The sequence below is a fragment of the Culex pipiens genome, chromosome 1, assembly GCF_016801865.2.
Source record: "Culex pipiens pallens isolate TS chromosome 1, TS_CPP_V2, whole genome shotgun sequence".
Taxonomy (NCBI): Eukaryota; Metazoa; Arthropoda; class Insecta; order Diptera; family Culicidae; genus Culex; species Culex pipiens.
Window position 1 is genome coordinate 40,450,461 of NC_068937.1, and position 21,191 is coordinate 40,471,651.

General features: G+C 36.7%; 1 protein-coding gene across 1 annotated transcript in view; it reads left to right on the plus strand.

Annotated features, from left to right (window-relative positions):
* The first annotated feature begins 5,601 nt into the window (after window positions 1-5,601).
* The window catches only part of LOC120415881 (progestin and adipoQ receptor family member 4), a 98,343-nt gene continuing 82,753 nt past the window's right edge, over window positions 5,602-21,191 (plus strand). Inside the window, exons 1-2 of the mRNA XM_039577557.2 lie at window positions 5,602-6,213; window positions 12,230-12,825. Coding sequence (XP_039433491.1) covers window positions 12,264-12,825 — 562 coding nt within the window. The 5' untranslated portion in view covers window positions 5,602-6,213; window positions 12,230-12,263. The remainder of the gene's footprint in view (window positions 6,214-12,229; window positions 12,826-21,191) is intronic.

The following is a 21,191-nucleotide window of genomic DNA, read 5'->3' on the forward strand; positions in this document are numbered from 1 at the left end:
CGATTTTTCCGCAAAATTAAGAGTACTTTTTAAATACCTAAGGAATGGTTCAGAAACATACTGACCGTGGTAGAGAAGTGTTCAAAGTGCCTCAAGAAGAACTTTTCATAATTTTTTGAAAGGTTTATAAAGTTAACTATAGTTAAGAAAACGTTGATGGAAGTCATTATTTTAAACTTCTCAAAGTGTCATGATTTTCTCAATGATCATGATTTTTAATCGGAAAACGGAATGCATTTTCGGATTATTTGGACAATTTTCCACTAGGAGAAGGTTAAATAAATTTGTAAATAATAAATAATATGTGTTTTTGAAACACAGTAAAAAAAATACAAATTTATAGGCATTTTCAGTTGAACAAATTTCATGTAAAATGTGAAAACTTGTGATTCGTGCTTCGAATTCAGTATAAAATGCAATAGAAATCGATAATTTTGTAAAAAAAAACTAGTTTTTACAAATTCCAGGCAAAATTCCGACTTTTTAACAATTTTAACTAAAATTTATATGTTTTTAAATAAAAAGCTTATAAACTTAGTTAACTTAACAAAAACATTGTTTTTTTTTCTTACAAACTATATCAGCTACTTTAGTGATGGTACATTTAACGTACAAATAAAGTTTGAACATCTTAAATATGATTTTAACAAGAAAAACTATGACTATCAAAGTCACCCCGGAATTAAAACTAAGAATTTTTAACGTAACTATTTTTCTAAACACTATTGAAAAAACTTGTTTTCCAAAATAGTGCATGGACTTTGTGTGGCCTACCCCTGTACATGTTTTAAAAATAATAATCTTGAGAAAAACCTTACCTGTTGGAAAATATTCTAAAAACAAATTGAAATCCTATCAAAGTCACCCCGGTTTACGGTACCTTCAAAATGGCTACAACTTAAAAACGGTACAATTTTTAAAATTTCGCTATAGTACTTTTTGATTGCAAATTTAATTTACATTGAATAATAAAGTCGAACATACTTTAACTTTTTTTTCATTTTTTTTTGTTAAATCACATTTTTTTCCCATAAACCGTAGCAGGGTTCTGGCAAAGAGTCGATATCTCAGCAACTAATGGTTCGATTTACAATGTTAAAATATTTTCAAATTTTTTGAATTAGGACTAACATTTCAAAAGGGCCAAATATTCAATATTACGCCCTTTTAAAATGTTAGTCTTGGTTTAAAAATTTCAAAAATATTTTTTTCGAAAACATCGAAAAATTTTACGAATATTTCATATATCTACGTTAGAAAATGGTGCGTTGTTTGGGTGAGACTTGGAAATCATCAATTTTCATGTTTTTAAACATTTGTGTGGCAATATCTCAGCAACTAAGATCGTATCAACAAAGTTTAGAAAAGCTAAATATAGAGAATTTTCTCGGTTTTTCAAAAATATTTTTTTTTTCAAAAGTGAACAAACATGTGCACTAATTTAAAAAATTAAAAGTACGACAATTTTCAAAAAAGTTACCTAAAAATGGCCTTAACTTGAAAACGGTGCACTTTATCAAAATTCCACTAAAGTACTTTTTGATTGCAAATTTGATTTTACATCGAAAAATGATGTTGAAAAAATTTTGCGACCAATACTTCGATTTTTTGAAAAAAATCTGCATTGATTCAAAAATTCATAACTCGGTCAAAGATTTTTTGTACAACCTGGAAATTTCTGAAAAGTTGGCATTTTATGCCCCTTAAAACATATAAAAAAACTAAAAATAGTGTTTTTTTGCAAATCAAGTTTTAGTTACAAAAAGAAAAATAATCAAAAAATTTTTTTACCGTGTATCATTTTTTTTCAGTGTAGTCCATATCCAACCAAATCGATCAAAAGTTCCTTCAAAAGATACAGTTTTTTTAAATTTTCATACATCATTTTTGTATGGAGCTGTAAAATTTGTATGGAAGATTATATGGACAAACTAATGATGCAAAATGGCTTCTTTGGGCATACCGAAGGCACCAAAAAAGTTTCAGTCGGATTAAAAATTACAAAAAAAAAATCGAATGACCGAAATCTGAGAGAACTGCTCTTGTACCTTTTTTTTCGATGTAGTCCTCATTCATACCTACAACTTTGCCCAAGACACCAATAAAAATCGATCGAAATCGCATTGCACTGTCATCAAGTGTCAAACTTCATAACACAAGTGCTAAAAAGTACTCAGTACTGTTTTTTAACGATGGATTGTAGGCCGTTTTGTCTTTCGAGCATGGCAGGAAAAGTAAGTAGTTTCACAATGGATTTGCAAAATCTGTTTGTTTGAAAGACACGGACGCCAGAAAACTAAAGCCTGAAGCTAGGCAGATCCTCGTTGAATAAACGCACGACTCGTGCTTAAAATATTAATAATGTTGCAACTTGTTGTACTTATTGTTATTCTTGATCATGGTAGCCCCAGAATGAATGAAGAACTCTTAAAATTAGAGAAAAAATTTGGGTTGGAAAAAAGTGATTACTCCAAAATTTGTGGATTTAATTCCTATTCAAACGATGAACACTGCTTACTAAGATATTTCAGCCATTCTAAGTCAAACAAGAAGTCTCCAAATCAAAAGTGCTCCGATGTGGCTCAAATTTGACCCAAATAATAGACCCGTATTTGTTTGTTTGGCTATTAGGGTGTTCCTATCCAAAATAGGGTGGTCCAAAAAAACGGCATTTTTGTCGATTTTTCCCTGATTCCTTGTAATATTTTACATAACATATCCAAAACTTGCGAATATCCATTAACACGATTTGGCGATGACCTATACATGTTTCGGTACCAAAAATTGAGTCTTACAATTACGAATTCAAATCCACATATTTTTCCTTAAAAACCTAACTACCTACCTTTCTTTTGAAACATGTGCTTTTTGCGAAAATCGACGAAAAATGCAATTTTTTGGACCACCCTATTTTGGATAGGATCATCCTAATCGCCAAACAAAAAAACGGGTCTAATTACTTGGGTCAAAGAACTCCCACTCCAAATTTGAGCCAAATCGGAGCTCTTTTGATTTGGAGACTTCTTGTTTGACGTGGAATGGCTGATTTATAATGATGAAAATATTATATTGTAACATGAAAGTTATATCAAATTATGATAAAATTTATGGAAATTATTTTATTATACAGCAATTCCATTTGAAAAGAGCCTAAACCGAAAAAAAGTTCTCCGAACGGGCTCAAAATTTTTCTGGGGGTTCCTTGGCCAAAATAATTAGACCCGAATTTTTTTGATTGGCCATTAGGGTGACCTACAGCGTGCTAGGGTGGTTCAATAAATGGCAATTTTCGTAATTTTTCGCAAAAACCACTTTTTTGAAAAATCATATCTCCGCGCCATTTCATCCGATTTTAGCTGTCTTAGACGCAAAAGAAAGGTGATGAGTTTGGCTATTTGGAAAAAATAGTGAGAAGTTCCAAAAATCTAGCTTAACTATTGAAAAAGTCGTATGAAAACTTAAAATGGCGTTTTGACCGTGTTTGGACCAAACAGCCTATGTCTGAAAATATTTTTATCGGATTTCTCGGAAAATTTCACATGACATTTAAAAAAATTGACGATGTCGAACCGTACGTTCCCAAGATATGATTTTTTGAAAATAAAAACTGAGTTTTTCGGCGCGCCACGCGCAAGAACAGGAAAATGACGAAATCGGCAAAAAATCAACTTTTTTCACTAAAACTGCGATAACTTAAAAATTTCAGCGATGACCTATACATGTCTGGGTATCAAAATTTTCCTAATTGAAAGACGCAGCTTTATTGATATGTCATGTGAAATTTTCCGAGGAATCCGATAAAAATATGTTCAGACATAGGCTCTTTGGTCCAGACACGGTCAAAACGCCATTTTAAGTTTTCATACGACTTTTTCAATAGTTAAGCTAGATTTTTGGTACTTCTTACTATTTTTTCCAAATAGCCAAACTCATCACCTTTCTTTTGCGTCTAAGACAGCTAAAATCGGATGAAATGGCGCGGAGATATGATTTTTCGAAAAAAGTGGTTTTTGCAAAAAAATACGAAAATTGTTCAGAAAACTGTTCTTTAAATTGTGATTGGTACGAAAATGTTTGAAATGTTATACACTCAAACCCCGATGGTTTGACACCAGCTGTTGTCAAACGAACGGGGTCACTTTTTAGTTTGACACCCCTTTTAAACTGAGCTCACACACACTACCAAACGTTTCTTTTGATAGTGTGCGTGAGCGCCGTGTAAAAAGTGACAGTTCGTCACTTTTTAGTTTGACTATGACCAACCAACGGGGTACAAACTAATAAAGTGTCAAACGAAAAAGTGACCAACCACCGGGGGTTGAGTGTAGTGATATATGGCAGAAGATTAAAAAATAATTTTGGGAGTCTTTTGGGTAACAAATAGCTCTAAGAAAATACTCTAAGTTTAGCAGTAATTAGTGCTCGAATTTGTATCCGGGCAATCAATTGTTGTAATTTCATGATAAATTGTACAAAGAAAAGATTTTCATACGGTCGCATTGACGTTTCCAGGTTAGATTTTTGGGTTATTTCAAACAAAGCTAGAAATCTGGTAAATTTGGTATCACAAACATTTTTTGGAGGCCAAATATTAGTGAATTATGCAATAAGGAGTCTTTAAGGCATATTTTTCAAAAAAATTGATGGACATGAACATGAACCCATCGATGTTCAGCGACTTTGCTGAAGAAAAATCCTAATAAATCGAAAAAAAATCTTCAAAAAAAAGTTGAAATATTTCGGTATACGTCACAAAATGTCGAAAAGAACCCTTCTTTCATAGTGCCAAATATCAGACATGCCGATTTTTTTTTGTCTAAAGTTTGTTCTACGAAACACACCGTGTGCCTGTACGCAAAAACAAAAACTAAAACAAGATAAATGCAAATAAAAATACTAAGCATCCAACAAGAAAAACATAAAACAAGAGAAATAAAGTTTTCCGAAGAACAAAAGTTGCTCAATATGTCAAGGGGACACGGTAGAAGCATTCTTTTTGGAAGAATATTTGGCGTTAGGGAGCGGATGCCAGTATTATAAATATTTTTAAATCGGTGTAAAAAATAAATTTGATAATTTTCTCAAGATTCCCCTAAACATGCATGTCCCCTTCTTTTTCCCAAGTTTGCGTGAGATGTTTCTCTCTCTCGCTCAAAAAATTCTCTAAGCGCGGATGCAAAAATCTGGGAGAATTTTTCTCTTCTTTTTGCGAGAATATTTTCGTCGTCGTCGTCACGCCGTGTGTATGTGTGTGTGTGTGCGTTGCAGTTTTTCCTGTCTCATTTTTCCTCACCGCGCGTGGATATTTAGTTTTCGTTTGCTTTTCCACGCGGGACGACACAACCACCTTAAGGGAGAGAAGAGGACCAACACAAAAAAAGAAGCAAGCCTGCTGCTGTTCTTTTGCACTTTTCACCTCGGCGCATTGTTTAGTTTGGGAGAAACAAGCAAGCTGCCTGTTTGTTGTCATCATTCTCGTGGGGGTTGTTCAATTTAGCGTGTCAGAGTAAATAATTTTCCGAGTGTGTGAAGTTTTTTTTCTGTTCGTTCTTTCCATTTTCTCACTCGCTTGTGGTGTTTTTTTTCTTTGCAGATCTGGAAGTTTGTGGAAAATTTGCATAATCTGGCCACCGCGGTCTCCAGCGGCAAGGCAGGAAGTGAACGGAGCAAAAGAAGAAAAATTTAGTGGAAAATCATAGGAAAATCAAATCCCACAGTTTCAGACGAGGAGGGAGGGGTGAATTACCACCGGGTTGGGATTACATAAAGATTACGCGATAGGCCGACCCGTGTCGGAACGAATATAGAATCTGTACCAAATTTTCTGTGTTTGTGTTTGCGCGATTTTTTTTTGCTCTTAAGGGTGCACATCGCAATTAGAAAAAAAGCAAAAGAAAAATTGCGAGTAAAAGTGAGTGAAAATAAAACGCGGTTTGCGCGGCGGGAAAATTCGCGACACCGTCGTGAGAAATAAGAGAGAGAAAAAGTGGAAAAGGGGGGTCAAGTGCAATACCCCCGTTTGGGATCTGTGAAACAGGGGAAACGGGAGGAAATCTCGTGATTTGCTCGCGTGTGTGAATACTCTAAACCAACTCGTGAAAAAAGGTCGTGCGTGGTCGAGTCATCGGCGCTGTGAGGCTGCAGCAGCTACGGATCGTGACGCCAGAGACGGCGGACGTGACGTCAAGGTGAAGACGTAGTTGGAACGCAAATGTGAGTATGGGGTTTTAGTTTGTTTTCTTGCATTTGACGAATCTAGAATATTTATGTTATGATTGAGATAATTTATGAAATTTAAGATATATGATCGATAAGGTCCACACAAATCTTCATACATTTTGATAGTTGCCCACACAAAAATGCTATTAAATTACCCAAAAGGCTTTATCTAGAGTAAAACACAAATCCAATTGTCTTAAAGATATTTTTTTCTTAAAAAAAACAAATTGTTCTTTGGATTTGAAAAGTTTCAATCATATTTAAATATAGAGGGACCCCCAGGGCAAATGCACCCCTCTTTTTCTCGGTATTTGGAAGAATTGTCCGAAAAAAAAATCATAGCAATTGGAAGCTTATTTTTGCGAACCATGCTGGAAAAATTTGAGCTTCGTAGTATAAAATCAGCTTAAGTTATTTGCAAAACATTAAATTGTTGTGTTTTGCCTTCCTCACATTACTGAGGAAAGGCTATAAAATCACTCGAAAAATGAACTTCCCAATAGAGGAGAAAAGCAACTCGCGACAAAATTTTGAGGCTAGGAATTTTGACAGGTATGATTTTCATAAAGTACTCGCCTCCTTTTCTCTCCCACAGAAAACTGGGGACAATGTAGCTGTCAAACTAGGGCAAAATGTTAAAGTCACTCACAAAATGAACTTTGAGTGATTTGAGTTCATTTGTCACGTCACGATTTTCTCCTCTATAGAGGACGTGTTTTCTCCTCTATTAGACCTCCTAGACCCACCTTCATATATACCTATCGACTCAGAATCAAATTCTGAGCAAATGTCTGTGTGTGTGGCGGGATGTTGATCCAAAAATTGTCACTCAATTATCTCGACATTGGCTGAACCGATTTTGTCCGTTTTGGCATCATTCGATCCGTCTTGGGGTCCCGTAAGTCGCTATTAAAAATTGTGCAGTTTAATTTAGTACTTCAAAAGTTATGCTAAAAAAACGAATTTAACAAAAGTCCGGAAGGTTTTTGTAAGAAAACCCGCCATGCTATACATTTTCAGAAAGGTATTTGATAGATCTTTCCAACGCGCCCAAGACATTGAAGATCTGACAACCCTATCAAAAGTTATAAGCACTTAAGTGTTTTTTACGCACTTTTTGGAGGCCGGATCTCAGATATTTTGATGACAATGTTGTCCGGATCTCTCATGCGACCCTGGGTGCAGAATAGTTGTCCGCAAAGCGGCCTCAATTTAGAACTGTCAAAGCGGAACCAATTTACTGTTTGAAAAATGATGCCAAGAAGTGGCAAGTATTGTAATCGATCTAAAATTTATTTCGTCAGGAATAAAAAAAAGTCGAGGGCGTCGAGCTTTTGAGGTATCCAAAGTCAACAAATCTTAAGAAAAGGGTTGAAATCGTGATTGGCATTATTCGTCACTAACATTTCAATAAGCGCTATGTCTCACGCAAAACCTATGTTTACAAATTGTTTACGACGAATTATCAGTAACTAATGGCACCTGCCAAATAACATTGAATAATCTTACTCCTGTATTATCACTGCGCTTCAAACATACATAATCTCGTAACTTCCATTCGGCTGCTCTTCTGATTCACAAAATTCCTCCCACTTCTGACGCAATTTTTCACCACGTTGAAAACAAAGAAGGTTTTTTTGCCGCCCAACGTTTAGTCTACGAACAAAAAAAGTGCGATAAACTAAATTTTTCTGCGAAAACTTTAGTATCATCAGATCCAAAATGTTTTAAAACGAGTCACTTCTGCAGCAAACAATATGTCACGCTTGAGCTTGAACAAAGCCTTCTACTTTGTTTATTTTTACAGCTGTAGTGCAGTTGTGTTAGTGAGGAGCAGTGGGGATTATTCGGAAATCACGTTACGCATTCTGTCTTTTCAGCACCCAGATGCGACCTATTGTTGGATAGTTATTCAATAGACCTTTCTAACGCGTCCAAAACATCTGACAACCCTATAAAAAGTTATAAGGACTAAAATGTTTTTTACGTACTTTTTGGATTTTGCATAGCACCCTTTAAATGTGAGGAAGGCGCCAACCACTAAGGGTGGATTAAGTAACGTTTTTTCAAATAATTTTCATAAACTTTCATTATGATTTTTTGACACCCTAACGCTTGTTTGAAAACATAGTTAGCGCTTCAATATTATTGCATTTGACCCTAAATGAAGTTGGCTGATATTCCCGTGTTCATTTTTAAAAATACAGTCCTGACTCGATTATCCGAATCATCGATTTTCCTAAGGTTTGATTATACGAAGTTTGATTATCCGAAGGTTTGTATGGGACTTCGGATAATCGAATCATGAACAACAATTTTTTTTCGGGGTTTTTGTTTTAAATTTGAGTTCTGCGACCCATTGTTAGTCAAATTTGAACGCTTGATTGCCTATTAAATACAAAAATGCATTTTTTCAATGTTTCATCTCCGCTATTTTGACCGCCATCTTGAATTTAAAAATGTTAAATTACTTTAGCGTAGTTAAGGGGTCATACTAAAACTCACAAATAAAAAAATAAGACAAATTTTTTTTTCCAGAATAAAAATTTGTGGCTTTTGAGGACATGGAGTTGAAGTCAAGAAATCTTGAGAAATTTGAAGGCGAGATAGTCATTTTTATAATAATTGTTTATGGAGTCGATGCGTTCCATCCAGACTGTCTTAATTGTTTGATTTCGTTTGAAAACCTACTGGTTCAGTGAAAATCTTCTCTGTTTTTTTGATCAGCTTCGCTAGAATTAGCGATGAAGTCAAAAACAAGACAAAATAAAGCCACTGACACTGACTGTTTTATAATCAGTGTTCATTTACCAGTAAGAAAAAAGTCATGCTTGAGCTTGAACAGCCTCCTACTTTGTAGATGTAAACAAAGTGGGATCATTCGAAAATCACGTTACGCATTCTCTCTATACTGATATACCAGGTCCATACAAAACAAGCTGTTCATACAAAAATGGTACGTTGATCGATTTGGTGTTATCGGCAAAGTGGTAGGAACCGATCAAAAATGATGCACGGAATTTTATTTCGATGATTTTCAAAATGATTTCATACACAAATAATTGATTTCTACAAATACTATAAAACGAAGTTGACTTTATAGCTGTCGGCCACCATTGCTAGTACCAACCACTAGTGTCTTCCTTTTATCTACAAGGACTTCGCCGCCCTGGGCTCCTAAGTGTATGAAAGTATGGCACGGAGCGACGGCGCCGAATACCCATATTTACACAAAGAATTTTAGAGCGCCCGCCGCGGGATTCGAACCGGCGACCTCTGGATTGTGAGTCCAGTGCGCGGTCCGATTGATCCACACGGGCGGGACAGTCTACAAATACTATTCCAACTTATATTCTTAATTTTTTTGATATCTACATGTGCACTTAGATTTTTATTACCGAATTCAGTGGTTGAAAAATCGGTAAAGTTTGGATCGGTAAACCATCTGTCAAAATGAACACAATTTTACCGAGTTTCGGTTGTACGATAAACAATAATGAACTTCATTACTGAATTACGGTAAGTTTTTACCGAATTCGGTAATTTTCAGTTTACCGAACTGTTCAGCAGTTGAAAATTCGGTAAACGTTACCGAATTCGGTTAAAACATCTTAGTGTGTAGAGTTTTTTGTCGAAAAAGTCTTACATGTTACGAGCTTCCCTATGTTTATAGGACTTTTTCAAATAAAACACGAGATATATTTAAGGGCACATACAATGCCATCAGGCAGGAAATTCCAGAATGGGAGTAATTGTCTACGAAATCTGCCGATCTGGACTTTTTTTCTATTGTTTTTTTAAATGGCCCAAACTTTTTGGGGGCCATCCCTATGACCTAAAGATCTATTTTGTGTCATTGGTTCATCCATACAATATTGGAAGCTGTTAATCCAAAAATGGTATTGTACGATCAGTTCCTAGCTGGACTCGGTCACAGGAAACAACCGGCGACTCAGTGACCGACGAAATAGGCGGCGGGCCAGATGCGGGCATAAAAATGTCAAAATCTCTTCCCCCCTCACTTCGTCTCACCATCCAGCTGCAGCTTTGTTGACAAACAAACGGAGCACGCGGTCGCATGATGGCGGCATCGAGCCAGAATTAGGGGTGATCATGTGATTAAAAATGAAAGTTTTTTCAAGAAAAATAATATTTTTCTGACCGAATAAAAAAATTGCAAGCATGTTCAAACAATTATTCCTGATGTCGGAGAAGTGATAAAAAAGCAAAATTATAATCCATAATTTTTCTATAAATTGAATTTTTTCACTCCAACTGGGAACCCCTAGGTCTATCCACGACCGTTTCCAATGACCGTGAGAAGATGCCAGAAAATCCAGCTACGAGCTAAATCCACAATACGATCACATTTAAAAATCTGTAACTTTTGAATGATTGTTTTGATCAATTTGGTGTCTCCGGCAAAGTTGTAGGTATTGTTGAGGATTATTTAGAAAAAAATGGTAAGCGTTAAAAAATTGCAGATTTTTTAATTAAAATATGTTTTTTTTTTAATTTTGAGATATTCTAATATGTTTTAAGGGACCAAAACCCGAAATTTTTGAGCCATAGGGAAGTATGGCCGCGGAGTTATGGTTTTTTTTAAATAGTGATTTTTGTAAAATATCGTAATTTTATACATAAATTGTTTTTTACCTATTTTTTTTATGCAATCTAAAAGTACTTTACAGATTTTTTATAAAGGTCCTCGTTTTCAAGATATAGTTTGATTTCAGCGAAATATTAACAACGATTTATATAAATAGTAACCATGAGAGACCATATCTGATTTTTTAAAGTTCAAACAAATTATGTAAAATTGTCTAAGAGACATTGAAGATTGAACCTCTGGTTGCTGAGATACAGCTGCTTAAAGAAAAAGAAACAGAAAAATTGTAGTTTTTAAGACTCACTCAAACAACCCACCATTTTCTATTGTATTAAAATGTGAAACGTGAAATTTCCCGATCTTTTTGAAAACAATATTTTATTTTTTTTAAAATCTAAACTAACATTTTAAAAGGGCCAAACATTCAATATTATGCCCTTTTGAAATGTTAGTCTTGAATAATTTTTGGGTGTTTTTGAAACCGCCTTGCGTCAGGAGTATTAAAAACACCCAAAAAGCAAAAGCTGAAAATTTGGTTTATTGGACCTTTTCAAAAAAAAATAACTCCAGATTTGATCATTGCTGATACGGACTTTGGTTGCTGAGATACGGTCATGCAATGATAAAAACTGATAAAAAGAGAACCGGCAAAATGTGCCCTTATTTTTTGATAACATATATCTCGGGAACAAATGGTCCGATTTTCAATGCTGAAAAATTAAAGTTATGTGAAATTTCTGCTGTTTGCAATAAAAATGATTACGATATTTAATAATCCAGAATAACTTTTTACTGAAATAAAATGGCTTCAACCCTTATAGGCCTGATGGGCATATATGATCCAAAAATGAAAATTTCCAAAACAAGCCTATAATTTTGGAATAGTCGTAAGAATCATTTTCCAATCATTACCCTTAAACATATATTTTTTTAAATTCAGATTTAATGAACTTCAAAAACTGTTCTCAACGGCCTTATTTGCAGCTGGCAATAATGACGAGTTGATAATTTGGAGTTCAAGGGATTATTATGGAAAATTGGGCTCCCGATTTGATGGCGTACTTCAAGTTCTTGAAAAAGGTCGTTTTAGCATTAAAAAAAAACAAAAAAAAAACATCAGCATCCTTGCCAGTTTATGGATCTTTAAAGAGATTTGTATGTTTTTCTGATTACTTGGTACTTGAATACTGTTTATTTATTGTCTGAAAGTATAAACTGGTAAAATGATATGAACAATAATTGTTCATATTATTTCACCAGTTTATAGCTTTAGACAATTATTATCAAATCGACTATCTATGTCACCCCATATTACGGTCTAAATTTGAGAGATTATTTACCCTACTTATCAATCACACCACCCTAACGCGATGTTCTATTGTTCTCCACTCTCCTTCACAGCTCACGGGCCAAGCTGGAGGAACCGGACGACAGCATGCAGGTAGTGTCCCCCTGCTCGGCGGCGACCTCGGTCTCCGGGACCGAAACCATCGTCGCGTCTCCTACTCCTCCGCCTCCGGTCATTCCGTTCAGTGTACCGTCGTCGGTTGTTCCGCAAACAAATTCCTCCGGTAGTGCAAGTGCTCCAACGACTACTACAACAACAACATCAAATCCGTCAACAGCAGTGCCATCAAAAAGTGAATCTCCTGCGCCGCCGGTAGTGGTAGTGCAACCGCAATCGCGACGGGAAGAACCGGTGACGGAACCACCGACGGGGACACCGCAAAAGAAGACTCTACCTGGGGATGAGGGCCCGGGTGGGGACACCGGAGATCCGGTGGGGTCAACGACGGAACAGCAACCACCGCCGTTGATGCAGCAGCTGAACCGGTTGCTGACTCCGCCGGACGACCTGCTCCAGTGGAAGGACATGCCCCAGCATTTGCAGTTCAACCCGTACGTGCTGACCGGGTACCGGCCGCTGCAGGGCGTCAAGGGATGCCTCAGCAGTCTGTTCTACGTGCATAATGAGACGATTAATATTTTAACACACGGTGAGTGGCATACACTTGGCTCTTGTTATGTCTTTTTTTGTCTTTCTTTCTGTGGAAAAGCTGTGCTATTCTATGGGTCTAACACAAAATCCTGAACCGATGTTTTTCCCCATATATTTTTGCGATTTTTCCCATAAAAACTTCAACGCTCAACCCCAAAACCTCAACTTATTTGGCTCAAAAATGGCCCAGATACTTATTTTTGCCTAAGAAATCGAGCAATGGGGTGTCCCATTTGGCCATGCTGAAAATGAGTGATAGAAAATACGATAATTTGATAATTCCTTCTCCAAATTTATTTCATATTGCATGCGATATCTTTTCCTTTCTCTCGTGTTTCCTCGACCACGCGCTCTCACGGCTGAGTCTTTTGTTCTCTCAGAAAACCACAATCAGAGATCGCGAGAGGGCGATATGAGTTAGCAAGCATGATAATTGTGTTCGCTGAAATCTGAGAGTTTCATATTCTCCCAAATCCTGGAATCTGATGTTTTGAGAATATTGTCAGAAATATAATAGATGAACAATAATCGCCACAGTCGTCTACAGGCAGGTCTAGTGACGTTTTTCAACCATAGAAGTACTTTTTACATATTTTTACAAAGAATTGACAACCCATTTTCACCAAAACTACTTTGAGATGTGTCTCGTCCTCCAAATAGGTGGTTTGATACTTATTTCGCTGCTTCCCTTGCTCCCCATTATTTGGCTCATTTTCCGGGGTGTTTGCCGTCCTCTGCGTAACGTGTACCGACCTTTTTAATAAACGCCCCTCGACAAATGAGAGCTGACGGCGGTACTTTGCGTTTGGTTTTTTTATTCGGGGTAGGGTGGATCCCAACTGGGATTCAGATGTGGAGGGGTTCTTGTTAATATAATGCAAAAATGTATTTTTAATGAGGAGGGACACGGGTGGTACTGCTTAAATGGTATTAAGTTGGTTTATGCTACTGACAACAATTTTGACGATATAGAATTTTTCAATTCAAAGATCTGTCAATTTTATATTTTTAGCAAAAAAAAAAAATCTAAAGATTTGCAGTAAAAGTTTGAAATTCAGTTTAAATCTAAAGTTAAAATAAAAACTAACTTAATCCACCTATGTGGTTGATGCCTTCCTCACTTTTTACCAAAAATGGGTAATATGAGTGGTTTGGACACACATTTCAAAAAAAGAACACAGATATAACTTATGTGGTAATAACTCGAGACAGGGTTGCCAGATCTTCAATGTTTTGGACTCATTGGAAAGCCCTTTCAATAACCTAACCAACGATGGGTCGGATGATGGATCCGGACATCGTTTACATGCATATAATTGAGATCCGGATATTTATGAAAACACATTTTTATACATAACTTTTGAACTACTTATCGAAACTTCAAACAATTCAATAGCGATGTATGGGACCCTAAACCAAGTCGAATGCAACTGGTTTGGTCAAAATCGGTTCAGCCAATGCTGAGAAAACTCAGTGAGAATTTTGGTCACATACATACATACACACACATACACACACACATACACACACACATACACACACACATACATACACACAGACATTTGTTCAGTTTTCGATTCTGAGTCGATATGTATACATGAAGGTGGGTCTAGGAGCTTTTAATCAAAAGTTCATTTTCAGAGCAGGATTATAGCCTTACCTCAGTGAGGAAGGCAAAACATCATGCAAAGCGAATGTTAAAATACTAATTGGCCAAACAATGACAAGCGGAACCATGGCTCAAGTTAAATAAATTATAAACTCATTAAGCTGTCCATAGTGTCCATCCATCAACGATAACGGAACGGCACATGCAACTATCCATTGCTATTCCGAGCAAAAATTTCTTCGTAGTTGCTGTTGTTAGTGAAAAAAGCCACATGGAAACCTCTCAATAACTAATGACCTTTCAAACAGTTGTCTGTCTCTTTAGTATGGTTGCACTACGTCGGCCGAATGTTGATGCTCTTTCTATGGATATCTGCGTTACTCTGAACTATGTCTAAACCCAATTTGAAAAAGCCCCTGGAGAATTTTTGCCTAGCCATGTACAATTGAATAGAAACAATACCGTATATCTATCCATTCCTCTTCAAGCCGCAAACAAACCCTTTTCTGACGTTAATTGCAGCTGATTGACACATGTCAAAACAAGCACATATCGCATGACGTCTGTGTGTGTGTTTGTGTTTGAGGATCCCACGGTTCCTCCTTCTTCCCCTTTTCTCGATGGCTTATCGGGAGCCCATCAACACACAACGATATCGCGAAACACGACTAAGCTAAATGTGATGGAAGAAGAAGAAGTAACGCAGGGACGACTTTCCTGGTAACAGAGACATAAATGCTACGCTAGAGATATATAGGTTAGGTTATGTCGTGTGTGTGCCATTCTGGCGACAATCGTACAAAACCAGAAATAGAAAAGCCAAAAAACGTGACAATGGCATTCCATCGCCACTTTTGCTTTCTTTTTATGGTGGCAAATGGTCAATGGGTCTAGCTTTTCGGGTGTTTTTTTTTTGCTCGGTTACAAGGTTAAGAACCAATAAAAAGGAAGTGCAATTTTTGGTAGCTTGTATGTCAGAATTTACACAACAAACTCACACTCTGAAACACATACCCATCTAAATTCAAAAACAATGTAAAAATGTCAATAAAGAAAAAAAAGCTCACCGTTTTGGCCTCAAACCGACTTTTCAGTATCGAAAACACGGGAGAACGGACATGACACGGGGTTTCAAGAAGTGAAGCAGGTTTTCTTTTACTTCTTCTTGGCGAAAACCTGCGCAAACGAGATAAAAAATCAAATTATTCGCTCTACAGCATTGCCTTGGCGTTCTCGATTGCGAGATTCCTACTCGAAACTAATTGTCCGAAGGTTTGATTGTTGAGGCAATTGCAAACCTCTTTTTACACCATAGCTTCCATCCACCCCAGGATTCGAACTAACGGCCTTTGGATTGTTAGTCCAACTGCCTACCAGCGACTCCACCGAGGCAGGACCCAGGGAGACGACTCCTACACCTGGACTGAGCTAACGACCTAACCTTTTCAGGTTAGACCGGGTCGACAAAACAGTGCGCCCGTACACTCAGAATCGGCATTACACATTTTCAGTTTGCTTTTACACATTTTCATGGGACTTTTGAGTTCAAGAAGGATAACACACTTCGTGTTACCATAGTAATATGTATAATACTGATTGTCAGTGTTTGTTTTCTGAACTTCCAAGATGGCTACCCCCTGGACCGGGCCAACATTTACTTCCCGTCCGACGGAAGGCGTGATCAGACAAATCTCGTCTCGAAAATGCCACCGGGACCGTCTGGGATCGAACCCAGGCCGGCTGGGTGAGAGGCAATCACGCTTAAGCGAGATCGCTTATGTCAAAATCTTCGCGCCACGTGGTCTTAAACGTAAACAAAGCCAGCTGGTGATGCAAACTCATGGGCACTTTTTGAAATGGTCGTATAATTTTATATTAAACATACCATTTCTATCAATTTTTCGGCAATTTTAGTAACCTCGATAAATTACATAGAATTATAAAGACAAACATTATGCCAAAAAACTGTTTCTAGTACAATACTATTGCTAAATGTTTTAATTAATTATTTCATAAGACATTTTGAGAAATCATGCGTGATCGCGCAATGCTACTTCAACCACTTGAGTGTAGATGGCGCAAGTGATAGTTTGCTTCAGAAATTTGTTTCTTTGTTTGTTCCTGGTGTCATGTCCGTTCGTCCGTGTCGAGAATCTAGGGTACCGTAATCTGGGGTGAATCGGGACTACAGTCTGAATAGGGACAGCAGTTTCTAGAGCACTTAAAGCTTTTAAATTTGGAAATGGATGTACACATTTTGTTGGCCTGAGTCTGTTCTAACCGAAACCAACCAGAAAAATCAAAATATTGTGCTCCAACATGGTTAAAACTGCTGTCCCAATTCGCCCCATGTGTCCCGATTGACCCCAGTTTACGGTAAGTGAATTTTCACGATTTCGCGGACAGCGAGAAAAGCTTGAAGTTTTTTTTTTCAAATTTCCACGAAATCCCGTTAAATCTTCCTATTTATTTGACCAAATGCTTGAAAATAAAAACATCCAACAAATATTTCTTCCCCAAAGCCTTTTTATCACTAGCGTGCACCGGGTGGGACAACTCAAAGAGCTGGGCCATGTAAATTATATTTATTTTCAATTGAAAAGTGTGAAATTAACTATTTGAAGAATTGAAAGGAAAAGATACACTAACACAAAATTGTTATAAAATTGACTAAGAAATAAACGCTATAAATAACAAAATCAAGTAAATAAAAACTATACAATATTTTCAGTGTTTAAATATTTTTTTTTCTTTATTTTTATTGAAACTTTTGTAGGGAGAGACGAAAATTTTAGAATATTTTCATTGGGCTTTCAATATGTCGAAGAAAATTCAATATTTTTTTATCTGTTTGACTAGACATGACTGTTAAATCAACTTTGTTTTTTTTTTTAATTTAAATATGTAAAAAAAAATAATTCAAATAATGAGAATGTCCTAAAAATGCCCTGGCTCAACGCCCATTTTTTTAAATTTTGAGAATATGTATAGGGTAGAGTAGTCATCATCAATGAGACACGGGGAACAATGATAAAATGGCTCTCACAAGTCGTAGTTTCAACCAATCAGGCTCATATTTGGGGGAAAGGTGTGTCTACTGGATACACGTCTGCCATATAAGTGGCTTTGGTTATGGACGCTCCCTTGAAAAGTTATTCATAAATGTTTGATTCTGGGGTGTAAAAGTAAATTATGGACAAAAAATACTTTTGCGCTCGTAGGCTGCCATTTACACCAAAACTAATATTTTTTCAAATTTCTTTCGACGTTGCATAGGGATTGAGTTGGGCTACAATGTCTTTTCATTAGGTTTGACCAAAATTTAGAATATACCCAGAATCCAGGGCTGTCTCATTGTTCCCCACTCATTTAAGCCCGAGGGTAACAATGAGACACTTTGATTTTTCTTCATTAAACATTGCAAAATCCATGTAAATCTTTCAAAACATGAATTGAAAGTGATTTTTGGCATATTTATACAGTTTTAACTTCATTTAGCCAAACATACAAAGTTATTTGGTATAAATAAATGGATTTTACAAAATTTAAATACTTTTTAGTATAACTTTTGTTAATTAAAGTTTCATGTTGGCAAAATTGCTCTAAAATGTTTAAGGCAAGTCATCTGTAATGTAACAATACAAAAATATGATGTTTTACTAGAAAAGTATTGATTTTCGTAGAGTGTCTCATTGTTCCCCAGCTGTCTCATTGTTCCTGCCAAGTGCGTCTACAATGAGACAGTTGAATAACTCTGGCTGTAGATGTCGGATCGATCTCATATTTTGGTCAATGTTAGAACACACTAAAAGAAAATAAATACAACAAAAAGCTCATTAAAACATGCTGAAGAAAAAATTAGAAAAATCGTTGAAAGTTGAAAACCAAAAGTGTCTCATTGATGACTACCCTACCCTATTCGAGTTACTGTTTTATTACCATAAAACAAGATCAAATTTGTAAAAATGCCATCTTGGAAGTTCAGATAACAAACACTCAGAATCAGTATTATTCATATTACTTTGGTAACACGAAGTGTGTTATCCTCACAGAAAAAAAAGTTTAATTTTGGAATGTTGAAAATTTGGTAGGTAGGTTTAATATTACCTCTTTATTTGTGTAATATCACATAAAAAATGTGTAAAAATGTGAACCTGATGAATATTCATCAAAAACTGATGAAAATTCATCATTTTCTGGGGTAAAATTTATCATTTATTTTGCCACAAAATCTGTCACCATTTCCTGATGAATATTACCATCATTTTTTTTTCTGTGCTGGTTAAACTCAAATTCTCAAGCAAATGTGTAAAACCAAACTGAAAAATGTGTAATGCCGATTCACAGTGTACCGTGCTAATGTCGACTGTTGTCAGTTTCCTTTGGTCGGAATAGGGTTGCCATCCCCCCGATTTTAAGTGACCGAACTACGTAGCCCAGTGGTAACGCTTCCGTCTCGTAAGCGGTAGATCGGGGTTCAAACACTGACGAACTGACGTGCCACCAAGAGTTCAAATTTGACCGCACATTCCCATCTTCCTTCTCACTCACCCTCAGCGAACAGCGATTGTCAAACACACAGTTTGACAGATGTTCAGCTGCTGATGCTGAGAAGCTCTCTGAAGCAACATGTGAAAAGGGCGGAAACCATTCTTAAACTATTTTATTTTTTGTCCCCTAAAACATATTAAAAAATCTCGAAAATAAAAAATAATCAAAATCAAAAAAATGCTAATTAAAAAATTGGCAATTTTTTTTTCCGTGTACCCATTTTTTTCTCAATAGTCCTCAACAATACCTACAATTTTGCCGAAGACACCAAATTGATCAGAAAATTCATTTAAAAGTTACAGATATTCGAATATTTACGTACCATTTTTGCATGGACAGCTGCCAAAATTGTATGGAGACATGTATGGGTGAATCAATGACACAAAATAGCTTCTTTGGTCATAGAGAAGGCCCCGACAAAGTTTGAGTCAAATAAAAAAATACAAAAAATAAAAATGGTCGAAATCGGCCGATTTCGTAGAGAGCTGTTCAGTTCAGTCGAGTTTTACAATGTATTGATATTTTGACAGTTCTCCTGCATATTTACAACTTGCGAGTGCACAATTGACAATGGGGGCGCGTGGTCTTAAAATTATTATTCGGAGTGGAAAGTGATTTTTTTTGCTGTGCCTTTTGTTTCGCATTTTCATTGTAAGCTGTGTGTGTCGATTGCGGGTGGTGAGGAAACGCAATTGCTGGACAGGATCGATCATGTTTCTTGCTTTTTTCTTGCTAGCAATGATAATATCAATCCTTCCTTGTGGGTGTCGAGGCCACGTGCTTGCCTTACAGAATTATTCGTGTCCTGAGCGAAATTTTTGTTGAGTAATTTGTGTTTTTTGTGCTTTTGTAATCTTAATTTATTGATTTGTGTTTTAAAAGCCCTCCCTATATTATCGTTGATCGGAAAGCACGGCGTCATGTAAATTGTGTATATATTTTTGAATAAGGTGTTAAATTTTCACGGAGAAAAAATCATTTCTATATCACCGTTGATAGAAAGACACGCTGACATTTTGGATCATGCTCAAAATCTGCTTTAGAGTGTCAGTCTTCGCCTCCTGTACACTGGCTCTCCATAGTTACAACAATCGGGGTTTCTTTCTTTCTGGGTCGCTTTTTGGCCGGTTCCGGTTGAGAAGGACGAGGACACATTTATCTTTTTCGGACGCCGCCGTTCGGTCGGTGGCACTTTTGGCTGATAAATTGGAATATTTATAGTTATTATAGCTTAGCGCAAGAATTTCGGGGAGGTTTTTATGGCCCTACCACGGGACCAAGGAGACGCAGGGTTGATTGATTGATTGGGTAGGCTCTCTCCCCTGACGACGGTGGTCACCCTCAGGAAGAAGCGAAAATGGTTTCTTTTCTTGCCAGCATGTCTTAAGGGTGGGGGAGGACTTTTCGATGCGAAAAACTAGACATAACCACATTAGGAGGGCCCATTATGGCAATATTCGGTTTGTTTGTCGCCAATCACAAAGTTTTACGTCCCTTGACGTCATGTTCGATTGGACGGTTTGTTTGTGTTTGCGTCTGGAGACGAACTTCAAGAAAGGGTAATCTTTGGATGGGGTTCCATAAATATTTGTGGAGAAAGGACATTGGTTTGGACAGTTGACCGACGTGGTCAATGGAGACAACTTTTCTCATAAAAGATTGAAAAGGCTTGCATGATTGATTGGATTACCATCCCAAGTCTACTTGCATTGTTAAAACATGAACATTGTTTACAAAACACCCCTTCCAATCGCCATCAATTATTCTCTTTCGAAACCCACACCCAACACCTTTAAATTTTCCCACCTTCGACGATGACCAAGTGGCCGTCGGTCACGAAATCAAAGAGTTGATTACCATCAGACTTGTGTGTTACACCCCCGGTCGGAGCAGCAATTGCCCAGGTGTCTCTGGACGTATAAATATTTGATTCGTTGGACAGTTTTGCCCTGTAATCAACGCGGTATCGTACAACCCTTCCACAACAACAACAACAATGAGTGGCAGTTGTAATACCTCTGGGAACAAAAAATAAACAAGTATTGCTCGCACGAGACCTGATAGATTGTTATGAGTTGTGTTGTGATATGGCATGGAATGCTGGGTTTTGATAGTCACTTTGAGAATGTTGAAATATCATCACGGTGCTATTTCTTTTGGAAAATTCTTCAATATTTTTTTCAGGCCATGACAAATGTTAAAAA